The 12878-nt window shown below is 46.5% G+C and overlaps 1 protein-coding gene across 2 annotated transcripts in view; it reads right to left on the reverse strand.

Moving 5' to 3' along the window:
- The window catches only part of LOC104015363 (gamma-aminobutyric acid type A receptor subunit theta), a 74377-nt gene that overhangs the window by 44943 nt on the left and 16556 nt on the right, over positions 1–12878 (reverse strand). For both annotated transcript variants that reach the window (XM_009468095.2, XM_009468094.2), the window contains exon 3: positions 1540–1607. In XM_009468095.2, the coding sequence (XP_009466370.1) occupies positions 1540–1607 (68 nt within the window). The remainder of the gene's footprint in view (positions 1–1539; positions 1608–12878) is intronic.

A 12878-nucleotide genomic window follows, 5' to 3' on the forward strand; every position in this document is an offset into this window, starting at 1 on the left:
CCAAAATGACTAGTCAGATTGTCTCACTTCCCCTCCTCCCCCCATGCAACAGCAGAATAGCTGGTGGGCCAGAGAAACAGGGCAGGAGAGTCCAGAAACAGATAAATAGGACAGGAGCATTGGGAGACCAAGGTTTTAATTGACTTGAACAGCAAGAGCTCTAAATTGGCCTAGGATTTTCTTGCATGGGTCAGGAACTGAGGAACAGGATAGCTGCTGCCAGGAGGTCCCCACCAGCCTTCCACTCCACTCAGCCTCTTGGAAAGAAGAGGTGTTTGGAGGAAAAGCCTCTGGGCAGGAGGGAGGAAGGCAAGGTTAGGCAATGATCAGTGCAATCCATGTCCTCTGCTGAGTGCTAAGGGCTTCTGAGACACAATAGCACAGGCCTGGATGTGTACCCAACACATGACCAAAACAATTAACAAATTTCACCTCAAACCATTGGTATCTGAGCAGATAAATTTTTTCTTCTCAGTGGTATGAAAAGCTCCAGCCTATAAATGCCACCCAAAACCAGATCTCCATTAGATGCCTCCCTTTCCAGTACAGGTCGCCAAAGAAATGGCAAATTACCACCAGCAAGCATGAAAAGCCAATGACTGTTTTTCAACTTGACAGGCACAGGCTGACTGTAAAGCCACCACTGCCTTTTTGTCAATTGAAAAATACAACTCGTGTCTACTCTTTTAAGGCATAAGCATTAACGGCTCAAAGAGGTGACTGTGCAACCAGCACAGAACGATAAGGGATGAGAATCTACTCTGGATAAGATGTCACTAGTTCCAGAGATGCCAGCAGAGATCCTCCATCCACATGTTCACAAATAACACCAGGGACACTTCAGTGTGCTGGTATAGACACTCACTAACCCTACTAGAATTTACCCCACATTAGGAAGTGAACTACAGTTTTTCAGCATGTTCAGCCACATCACAAGTACCATCAGCAGGGGTAGGCGTGTACCACAGAGGTCCCACATGCCAGTCCTGTCTTGCAAGTGTTGTTTCAGTGAGTTCAGGATTGTTTCAGCCTGGGACTGGGCTGAGGCTGTGGGGACAACTGACAGGCAGTCCCAGTGACACAGACCACTCAGCAGGTGGAAGGAGCAAGGTGCAGACTGAAACCAGTATGCTGAGAAAGAAATTTGGGGAAAAAAAAAAGTCATTTTCTACAGCCCAGTTAAGTGTTTGATTTTCGTTTTCATCACAGAGACATCATCCTTGAATTCCTTATGCTTTAGTGAGGAAGAATTCTGTCTTATATCAGAGTTCCCATCACCTCTCAAAAGTCTGTGTCCAAAGCAGAAGAAAAAAAATACTTCTTCAGTACCAGGCAAATATCCCTCTTCCTCCAACAACTTCCCAGCTGCAGGGAAGATCTGTAGTAGGAGGCAAAGGAAGCAGGGGTGTGACTACCCTGCTTTTCAGAAGTGTACCCTGAGATCTCAGGTGGCTCCAAGGAGCCATTGTCTTGGAAGCACATCTCAACCAGAAAATGGAAGAACAATTTATTAGGCTTCTCCCCTCCCCTCAAACTTACCATGTTGACTTCAGAGATCTGGTCAATGCTGGAGATATGGATGCTCATTCCCACTGTGACAGGGTTACCTGAAACACAAATGGACTGGGTTAGGACCGTATTCAAGCCCTCCTCCCTTATCTCCTATTAAAGAATTGCCTAGAAATGCATGGATATGATTTGCAGCAGCCTTACATTCCCCATGTATCAAGGATTTCCAAGTCACATGTGCTCAAATGATTAGAGAAGAATAGATTTTTCTAACTCCCATCCTTACAGACTCACCCCTAGGAGCAGTGCAGCCTAAGCTTGATTCTTTAATTCCTGGAAGTTAATTACCCCCTAGTTATACAATTATCTCTGGTTATGCCAAATAATGCCTTCAGAGACCATCAGTAGGCTCCCAGTGGACTTGCATAAGGTGTTACTGATTGACCATACCAAGAACATAGCAATCAAGCCCATGCAACACATGGGCAGGAAAGATACTCCAGCTCACTCCTCCATCACTCTGTCAGCTCTGAGTGCTCAGTCTGAAAACCCCAAGTGAATTTTAATACCCAAGATACCAGACAAGTAGAGGGACCAGATCTATGAAGTGAGAAAGCAGCATTTGTATATTGGCTTTTCAGAGCAGAGCAGCGCTTAGATTAAAGAACAGATTCCCCATTTTACCATGGGCATCAGGGCACACGTCACCCCACATTCTCTTGCCTGCAGCCATGGAGCTGTGGTAGACATCCATGCACACGTTTGCTGGGAAATTCAGGTATTCCCTTGCCCAGTGACCAAGCTACCCTCATGCATCAGTGCCACTAACTTCAGCATGCAAGATGAACTTGTGAAGAAACACCACACGAGCAGTCACATCCAGACCTATTGCCCTCTCTTGCCCAAGTGCAGTAAAAGCTGTATTACCACTTCCCACAAACCTGTAGAATCAGGGCAGAAATGAGCCATTTCAGCCAATTCTTCCAGATGTGTGGGTATCCCAGCTAGATCCAGACTCATACCCAGTTCTACCCAAGGCCCTCTGACTAGCAGCTCCCACAGCCAGGCAACAGGACAGCCCTTTCAGTGGGATTTAAGCCACATAAAACAATTTGCAGAGATACACATCCACTACCAAAACCAGCAAAAAAACTCCTGGAGCTTGAGATGGAGTTTGAGTGCTACCCCTCTCCTGTCATCCCCACAGCCAGAGCACAAATCCATTCTCACCACAAGCAAAGCCCCTCTTCTTGCACATGCAAGGTGGAAAATGATTCCTTGCAATGCAGCACTAGAAAGGGAATGGCAAGCAGTTATGCCACTCAAGGTATTAACTCTTCCATGGACTCATTAGTAGAACTAAGTGCTGAAATATTTACAGATAATCATGAAATGGCTTAGAAAGTAATTAGGAGATTGGGGGAGAGGGGAGAACCACACAACTGGAAATGAAGTGATTTTTTAATTATGTGTTACCAGAAGTAGGGAAGTAGTGTCATTAGGGCTGCCTTGTGATTGGGTGTACTGTTAACCGAGACCCTCTGCTGCAAATTAAGCGGCATTATCCTTTAATGGAATATGAACAACACTGAAAACATCAGAATCAACAACTGTAATTAGGCCCTGCTATGTAAATCTCCTTAAAGAGGCAGTGCTCTTCTCCAGCACTCCTGGCTCGCTGTCAGGGGTGCCGGAGGCAGGGGTGCTCAGGAGACCTTGCAGAGCCTCTGAAAATCCCTACACAAGCACACTCCTAGCCACATCTTTGCTGTACTGCTACGTTCATCTTTCACAAGGGAACCAGGTGGGAAAATAACCAAGAGTCACTCAGGGGAGAGCCAATTCCCCTGCATCCTCCCTTGCACCAGAGGCTGACAGTGGCACAGGAAACTTTTTAAGGAAGTCTCAGTTTGGTAGCTTGTCTTTTTCTGACACCAGGGGCTTGTGATAGAAGCCGTAGCAGGAGGAGGAAGTCACTGCTGCCCTGAGGATCTTACAAACTAATTGGTTACAGGAGGAAAGACGGGACCATGAGCAGGGCTGCAGCAGAGGTGGGGAGAAGCCAGTCCCTGACCCCTGAGCCTTTCTGCCATGCAGTGTTGTTTCCTCCAAGAGTTGCCCTACTACCTGCTTTGCTTCCAGTCTGTCACCACCAGTAATTATGTCACTGTGGTTATGTGTCCCCTCCTTCCTCAGTGCAAAAAGTGGTTCTTTGCCCCTGCTGTGTAGGAGACCCACTAAAACCACGAGGCTGGGTGGTTGTAGCAGGGGAGCACTGACAGTGGTCATATACAAATATTTGTCAAATACAGAGCCTATCCAATCTAATCTGTCTGTCTAGACATTTGTGCTGTGTTCATCACCATGGTATCTGAGTGCCTGAGGTCATGCAGTGACTCAGTGTCAGCTGTGGATAAGATCCAGACCTCCCGACTCCCAGCTCCAAGACGAACACTGGAGTGGAGATCAGCCACACTGCTCCCCGTCAGCCTGGGTTCAGCTGCACCCAGCTCCCATGCGCAGTCAGCAATGTTCCTCTTGGCCACCCTGGGCACTGCCAAGACCTCTACACCCCATCTATCATGGCAGGTGGGAGGCTCCACTGCCTGCTTGCAGCCCCTGAGGTGTGTGCCTATCAACCCACAGGCAGAAGCGTGTGATTGTCAAACAAACACTCCAAAGATGAAGGTATGCGAAGTCCTGCCTTTACTGGACCTACTCTTAGCTTGATCACAGTGAAGCCACTTCACCTTCTCCATCCCTGTTGTGAAGACTGGCTCACAGACTCCTCAGGACAGGGATGCAAGAGAACATACACAGCCAACAGGAAGAGCATGCCCTACCTCTTACTGCAGCCCAACAAAAAACTAGACCGGCTGGTGTCCAACATTCAGGCTGTAAGTAGTACACAAATAAACAAAGGACATCAATTCTGCCAATGTTAATAGCTTCAGGCAAGAGGGATACAAAAGTAGGGTATTTAAAATATGCGATAACGTCATCTGTAAATTTGTCCAAAAGGCAGAACTCTGCATTTGTGGATCTAAGACAAGGCAAAGGAAGCAAACCTGCTATTAAAGGTCCATGCTTTTATCTGTGCCTTGCCAATGGGTGCAAAAAACTAGACCTTCTGCCCTTAAAAAAAAAGCTTATGCCTAGAAAAGATTTGGAGGCAAGATCACGAGTGAGGGAATGTGAGAAATTCTGCCACTTTCACCAGTGAATGGCACCCTCACACGTCCCCGTTTCTCACCACCACTGGAGAAATCACCAGCATTTTGTCCTGAAAGTAGTTTGATGCCTGTGAAAAATGTACTCAGGAAGTTGGAAGGGAAGCAGACAAAAGAGTTATAATAAAACCTGTGCTTTTTCTGCAAGTGATACTTGTCAAATATAAAAACAGTCAAGGTAGAGAACAAGTTGTCCTAATCTGCAATATTTTCCCAGCAACCAGTTATTACTTTCATATTTTATTTTATAATGCTTAAAAGCCCCAGAACCTAGAATCGTGTTGCTACAGAAGTAATTCCTATGGCACAACTGCAGAGGAAAAGTCCTGTATCCAAGCCTGTGTCTGCCTGCACTACAGCCAGAGGTGATGGCAGCCTGGATCAGGACATCTCTTCCAAATCTCAGCCTGGTACCTGGGCTGCAGAGAGCAGCAAAGACAATAGCATGAAATTCAGTGTAACAGGTCTCCAGACAGTGGATGCTTACTTGGGCAACTGCCCTGTACTAAGGTCCAAGCTGCCTTCTCTTCACTCCTACCCAAGAAAGTTAGACTAGAGCAAGCTTGGGTTTCTCTGCCATCAGATCTCCAACTGCAATACAGACACAGCCAAAAAGACTCAGAAACAGTGGGCAGAGAAGCAGAGCTTACTTTATATTATTATCCACTGAAGCCACACCATTTTTATGAACTACAGCCGATGCTTTGAGGAGTCTGGTTCATGCATTTCTGACCACATGAACTTGGCAATGCTGGCAGAGCCAAGGCTTGTGGTTGCTAAGGGACAGGCATCAGCCTCAAACCTACCCTTTAGCCTAAACTACAGGAACAAAGGCACTAACAGGGATCTTGGGAGGTTGCACAGTCCATATCTTTCATGGAAATGGACCACAGTTTCTTTAAACCACCAGTGTCAGAAATTCCACAGTTCCCCTGGACAATCTCTTCCTGCATTTCACTGCACTGAAGGTTTTTCCTAAATATCCAAACTAAACCTTCTCTGCAGTGTAAAGGTAGTTTTGCCTCATCATTTCCCCCCAACAATAGCAAAAGAATAAATAAATCATCCTTCCTTAACAACAGATTTTATGTACTGAGAACCCAATTACATCCCTCTCCCTCCCCCACCAATGCTGTCTTGCCTAGATTAAATGCACCTGATTTCTTCAACCTCTCCTCAGAGGTCATGTTTTCTAATGCTCTGACAATTAGTGCTGCTCTCCTCTGGCCTTTTGCCAATTTGTCTACATCTGTATTTTAAAGCATGGTATCAAGAAACCAGCCACTGAGGCAAAGATAACATGTCACGAGTACAGAAAAAAGAAAAAGCAACCTCCCATGTACAGCATTCTCATAAAACCACAGAAGCCTCTCCAAACCCACTGCACCCATCCTGGGAGCTGCTCACTTTATGTAGGAGGTTAGAGATGTTATAGGGGCAGCCTAGCTCTTGCCATTACAGTGCATCATGCATGCAGGAGGAGGGAGTGCAGCACTGTCTCTTTAGGACAAGAGGGAAGATTATTCAAGACAGCTTTGTGCATAAGCCCCACCATTCCCTGCTTGCGCTCTGCCTGTGGCATCAGCGGTCCAAGATCCCTGCAGCAGCAGGAAAGCTGCTTTAAGGTCTTCTACTGGGTAAACAAAGCCAACCAGAGAACATTAGAGGTTTCAGCCACTAAACCTACATATAGAACAGGTCTGTGCCTTACCCTGCAATGGTAAATACCCACGTGCATAAGACTCCATCCATGCAAAACCCAACTCTCCAGAAGCCAGAGGACAGCAGTGGCACTACAGCCCAGAAACAGCAAGTCCCAGACAAGGTTGCCCTGCACTGGCTGGCAGAACTGTTTCTGCAAACACAGGGCAACACAGGCAGGCATGAAGAGGGCAAGATTTGCTGATACATGTAGCTACAGGACTGCAGTGACTTACTTACATTTTCAATGACCCCCACACCAAACAGGATCAGCAGTTAGGATATTCTCAGGCTTGCCAAAGGCATGGCCAGCACACAGATTGTAATTTCACTCCCAGGACTTTTTCCTTCAGTCTTATCCCCACTTTTCTGAAAAAAGGAGAACTGTTCAGTATCCACTTGCTCTTTCTGCACAAAATGGTTTGCCCAACCCGCTGCCTCTGCTTTGTTCACAGCACTGAACCTCAGGGCACCCTGGCTTTATGTTTACAACTTAAAACCACAACCTACGTCACTGCTACGTGCAGCGATGAGTTGGTTACACAAGGGCTGACAGACGTGGTTAGTTAGGAGGCAAGAGCTCCCAGGTAATCAGAGGTGCAGAAGGCGGCACATTCAGCGCGAGGCCTGTCACTAGCTGAGGAGCTGCTGCCTGGATGTAACCATACAATCTCTTAAGAAATCCCACTCTGTCCCTCCCAAAACAGATAGCCTTAAACAATTTTCAGCTGATGGACTAATTAGTCCTGGGCCATAGTTTTTTAAACCCACCCAAAAGATAACTCAGAGGCCAGCCGACTATCAGGACACCCAAATTCACTGTGGAGGAGTCTATACCTACCCTCCAGGACAGGGAGAATGGAAGTGCTCCTGGGTTTTCACCATATAGGAGGGCTGTAAGAGGAGTTCACAGATTGCCACCTGCATAATAGCTCTGCTTACAGATCAAGGCTGAGGCTCTGCTACAGCAGTTAGCAGAAGAATGCCTAAAAGGTGCAATCCCAGCAAGCTACACAAGCCAAATCACAAAAAAATTTCCCCAACACTAATTTTTCTCTTCCTCTCCTTTTTTTTAGCTTAGGTACAGCATCAAGCACAAACTCAGTAAGTGTTAACATTGCTTCAGGAGCAAGAAAAGCTGACCATGTATCTTGAAAGCAGAAGTGTTTTGGGAACCACTTTCATCCAGCATCTCTGATTTGCAGTGACATCTAGAAATGCCAAGTTCAGCAGTGTCTCTTAAGAACCTACTTAATTTTTTCCAACAAAATCTAGGTATAAATACCCATTAAACACTCTTCAACCCTTTTTCCCCTTGGTTTTTTACTCTTATTTCTATGACCTCTCCCCCACTCGCAGCCAATGCTGTGCACTAAGCTTGCCAGGCTCAGCACAACAGCCAGGAACAAACACATTCAGAGGCTGATATCAAAGCTTTCCCCCTACTCTTAGCAGGTTACTCCATGATATCCATTGGATTTAAAAGAGCAAAGCATACCATGACATCATGCATTTGGCCACTGCTGTACATTACCAGAAAGAGAGATGGTCTCATGGCAAGTCAGCAAATACGACATTGCATTCTTGTCTCTGGGGGAACAGGGAGTATGAGAGACTTGCTGCTGCTGAGGAATCTCTTCCACATGAAGCAAGCATGGTATTTTGGAGCTGAAAGACAGGGCCCTGGTCTCCAGAATATCTGGGGCTGTCAATGCCTGCTACTTCCCCACAGACTCATTGTTCTGCAGGGGCAGGAGGGGTATCTGCCATCACTGATTCTCATGGAGATTGAAGCTAGTCTCCAAGTAGGTCTGGCAGAAAACAGTTTCTTCTGCCTGACAGGTTTCCTGCATTTTGCCATACTTCTTTAGGGAGTGCTCAGCACTTTTTAAGCTGCTGAGCCTGAGCACAGAACGAGATTGTGCCTAACCTTGCTAGGCTTCCCATCCATCCACATCAGAGCAGACACAGCAATACCCTGTGCAAGGACGCTAATGAGGATTTCCAGCCTGTATCATTCTGCTCTCCTGGCAGCCTGGTTTTTCACCTCATCCAGTCAGATGACTGAGTTTGCACTACTCATTTAAGAAAGGGGAATACTAGGGACTTCCCAAGAGAAAGGCGAAGTTAGAGCAAGCTCTCACCAAGATGGAGATATCAAGGGCAGCACACAGGTGTGATGGAACAAAGAGGGTACAACCATAGCATAGCTTTTGAGCAGACCTTTGGAATATCCAAACACTGAACAAATCAAGAGCTTCAGTAAGAGACAGCCTTTCTTCCAAGCAAGCAATGAGGCCAATTCTTCAGCAAGGAGCCAAGAGACACAGCACTTGCAGAGCAGGCAGTACTGCTATCCTGTGATGCTCTTTGCAAACACACAGGTTAACCCTGATAATGGCAGCCACATTTTCAGCATGTTGTCAAATGAAGCTGTCCCTGTAGATCCGAATAGATAAAGAGGATTTTCTCAAGCAAGCTGTGCCTGCTTGTGAACCAGTGCTGAGGGACCCTTTTGGAGGAACAATGCTTTCCTGATGCAGATGTAGCACTCATTCTGTGACTGTTTTAGGGAAAGCAGAGAGCTAAGAAGCACAACCTGTGAGGCACAGTGGATTACCTAATCTATCTCATGGCTATTTTTAATGGATTAGTAGGTATTAGAGTGGGATATTGCAAATATCCCATGGAAATTTGAAAGTGAGAGAGAACAATCAACTGGCTGCAAAAACAGTGTAAAGGTTGTCCCTGAGGTATTGAAGGATTACGGAGGAAGCTAAATCAAGGTTGATTTTAAAAGGTGTTGGTAGACAGCTACCCAAGCTGAATAAAAACAAGGTCTCAAATGTATAGGCTTAAAAATGGAACAAGAGAGTAGACACCAACCCTGTACTACTGGTAGACTCGGTTCAGCAAAGCACCTGTACATACACTCAGGGCTTTCAGCATTAAGAAAAATCACTGACTATTCAGAATACCATCTGTTCTTAGGAGAGGCCTAGGTTAATATTCAGGAGACAGATTTTTAAAGCTGTTTCATCCTCAGTGATGAAGATCGTCTTCCAAAGCCTTCCATATGCATATCTCTCAGCTGGGTGATGCACACTTGGTAAGGTTACAGCAAAGCTAGGGGAAAATAAGTTCCCAGGTTTGTCAAACTGCATATTTGCCCTCATTTACAGACATACACAACTGTATTACCTTACCAGACCTGATCATTATCAACCTGGCACCACTGGTGGATCCCAAGCAATCATCTCTTAACAAGTGACGTTGTCAGGAACACCAATTCCCAACTACCATCCATCCCTTTAAGTAAGCAACACCTAGCTCAGACCACAGACAGTTTGCTTTCCAGGGGTGCCACAGCCATCAGTTTTTTTGTCAGAGCAGGGTGGCTGCAGAAGGCAGATCCAGATCTGACCATCAGGAGATGAAGGCAATGCCCTGACGTCCTGGTGCACTGTGCTGCTAGAGCAAGGATTGGTTACCTGCCCTCCCCTTCCAGGGACATTCCTCCCCGCATCCTCCAGGGCTTCCACGCAGACCAGCTCCCTGGCTTTGCAATCTGCAGGGCACACACTTTGTGTTTTCATTTACATACCTCCCTGAAGAGCAGGGCATTTCTATGAAACATTACATTTCCCTGTGGTTACACTAAGCCAACTCCGGGAAAAGCAGAGCCACTGAGCATCCCAGATCCCTTCAGCTCTTACTCTCCACCAAGAGTAGCAGCAGGAGGACAACAAGGCTTCCCAAGCAAGCGTATATTGTAGACTGACAGCAGATCAACACAAGCCAGGCATTTTTTTCCCAGCAGCAATGTGAAGCATCAGACCCACACTGATCTGCCACCCCCACATTTCTCCACCTGAGAAGACTTCCCTCCTACCTCTCTGTCAGGATCCTGGCAGGCAAGTGCATCTCCCCTGTGGGCCCTGCCAGGGCAGCTGTGGGGGACAGCTCTGCCTGCCTGGAAAGCTGTGGTGGACTCAGGAGGACTCCAGCCCTTTTGATTTTACTCAGGCCCTCAGAGCTCACATTTGCTCCATCTCCTCACAGCCAACCTGGGCACTTGTCTGCACTCGCAGAGCCATCATCACCCTCCTGCTCCCAGAGCTACCACTCCCCCAGCTCAGGCAGGCTTAGAAGCCTTTGGCACCCTGCTGTTCCTCATTTCCTAGCCCACTGCCTGTTACCCTGTTTTTCAAGGCACACAAAAGGGGACAAATCTTCAGAAAGAATTGTGCAAAGACACTGAGTATTTTGAACCCCATAGATAAATATGCAAAAGGGAGCAGGGTATTTAACCATCTGCCTACAGCTTTCCACCAGAGCAGACTCACCGCCAGCCTCAGCACAGGCAGCTGCCCCCTCCTGCCTCATCTCCAGCTCACCAGGTTAGTCTCAGAGAAGACACACTCCAAGGGCTCCCTCGGAGCCTGGAAAACACTTTTTACAACACAAAATGCTGGATTCCTGCACAAGCTCCAGTGCTACAAGGTCCACAAACACACACAGATTTTTAAGCAGGATTAGGACTGAACCCCAAGTGCCAGGACCCTCACAGCACCACAACCCTCCTGCAGCAGCCCAGCAGGTAGCAGTGCAGCTAGGGAAACCACAGCACCATTCCCCTACTCACAGCAAAACAGGTCCCAGTGACAGGAGTGGTACTGTATGTGGGACATCCCATCCCACCTCATCCTATCCCAGTGCTTGCTGGGGACTAATAGAGGACCCTCCACCCACCTCACGGTGCCAGGATGGCACACAGATGAGGCCATTTAGCAATTTTTCCTGCATACCAGCTGGCAGTTGTGGAAATTTCTCCCATGTTGCCCATCAGCCTGTCTCACTTCTCATCTGCCCACTCAGGGCACAAAGGTCCTGGCCCACCTTTTCAGTGCTGGGCTTTTCTGGCACATTACCAATAAATGTCTGCTACATGGAGGAGCCTCTCTCTGATGTGCACTGGAAATATCATCCCTCAAACAACTGCAGACCTGGCCTGTACTTGAGTATGTGACCTGTCTGGGAAAACACTCTCACACATTACCAAATCCTGAAACATCTAATTCCCTTAGCTGAAAATGAGCCAAACCAAATTAATTTAAATGGGTTAATACAAGCTTCTCTGTTCATATCAAATCCATTACTTCGTCTTGGAAGTATTTGTAACAACAACAACTGGACTTGTCATTTTTATCAAAGTGACAACAAGAAGGTGTTTTCCTTTTTTTCCCCGTTTTCAATTTTTAATGAGTTAGTCACACCTCCTCATCACTGTTTACGGACTCTTGTCTTTAAAGGGTACCACGGCATCTAACTCCTGGATTTAATCCAGTCGGACATGCGCAGCATGTGGGGAAAAAAGAAAAGAAACAAGATGGCCAGGTCAGGACATGCCAAACTTGCACAAATAGAGAAATCAGGGCTGGGACATCCAGGAGCATCAGGGGACAGCCCTGCTATGGCTCCCTTGCCATACTTCCATGAGGTGATTTTTTGACAGTCCTTCATCCCCCAACACAGCGCAAGGTCAATGGCTGGGGTCTCCAAGGGAGAGAAGGTCACTCCTTTCTTGTTACCTCTGTCAAGTCCTTTGTGGAGATATAGCCCTTTCCCAGTGCCCACCTTATCCTTCCCCATAAAGCCTGCTATTAGGGCTTTTGTTAATGCTGACTTCAGATGCCTCCCACCACCACCTCCCCATACTGCGCACCCTGTCCTTTCCTTATCCTACGAAGGGCACGTGGCCCTTTGGCTCAGCTTGGAATCAGAGCTTTGGGGTCGCATAGCGCCCAAGGCTTATACTCAGTGACAGTCAGGACAATTTACAGTGCAAGTATTGAAGAAAAGGAGTGAGTCAGGCCTGAAAATATCATGACATTCACATTAAAAGCATGAGTCTGAGTTAGAAATCATGAGAAGCAAAGCACACACACAAACAAGCCTTTCCAAATTTTATACACGGGATTATATGTTTTCATCTCCCAGTTTCTGAGTCTCTTGGATGTGCCTTCTTCAGGTTGTTCTGCTTTTTCTCCACAGTTTCAAGACAGAGGAAATCTTACAAAATTAATTGATGACTGAGAATTGCAAGAATTTTGTAGGAAGAAGAATTCAAGTTTGTAAGTTGGTCACTTATGAAAGACTGACCCCTGTGCTGGGGTTTCCATCATTTCAATAATGATCAGTTTGCAAAAGTGTCCTGGAAATTCAGCAGGACAAAAGTTACCAAGTTACCTTTTACACCAGCACCTCTTATTAAGGGATAGAACTAACTGCTATTTGTTCACCAAAATAATTGCTTTCACTCAGGATGCATGGATGAGCGAATCTTGCAGAGCTTTTACATATATATTCATCTCCAGCAATTCATCAACATAATAATCACACATTATTAACTTGAGTACTCATCAATTTTTTTCTCCA

This window comes from Nipponia nippon, unplaced genomic scaffold, assembly GCF_047370975.1.
Source record: "Nipponia nippon isolate SJK-2023a ecotype South Korea unplaced genomic scaffold, ASM4737097v1 scaffold_12, whole genome shotgun sequence".
Classification (NCBI taxonomy): Eukaryota; Metazoa; Chordata; class Aves; order Pelecaniformes; family Threskiornithidae; genus Nipponia; species Nipponia nippon.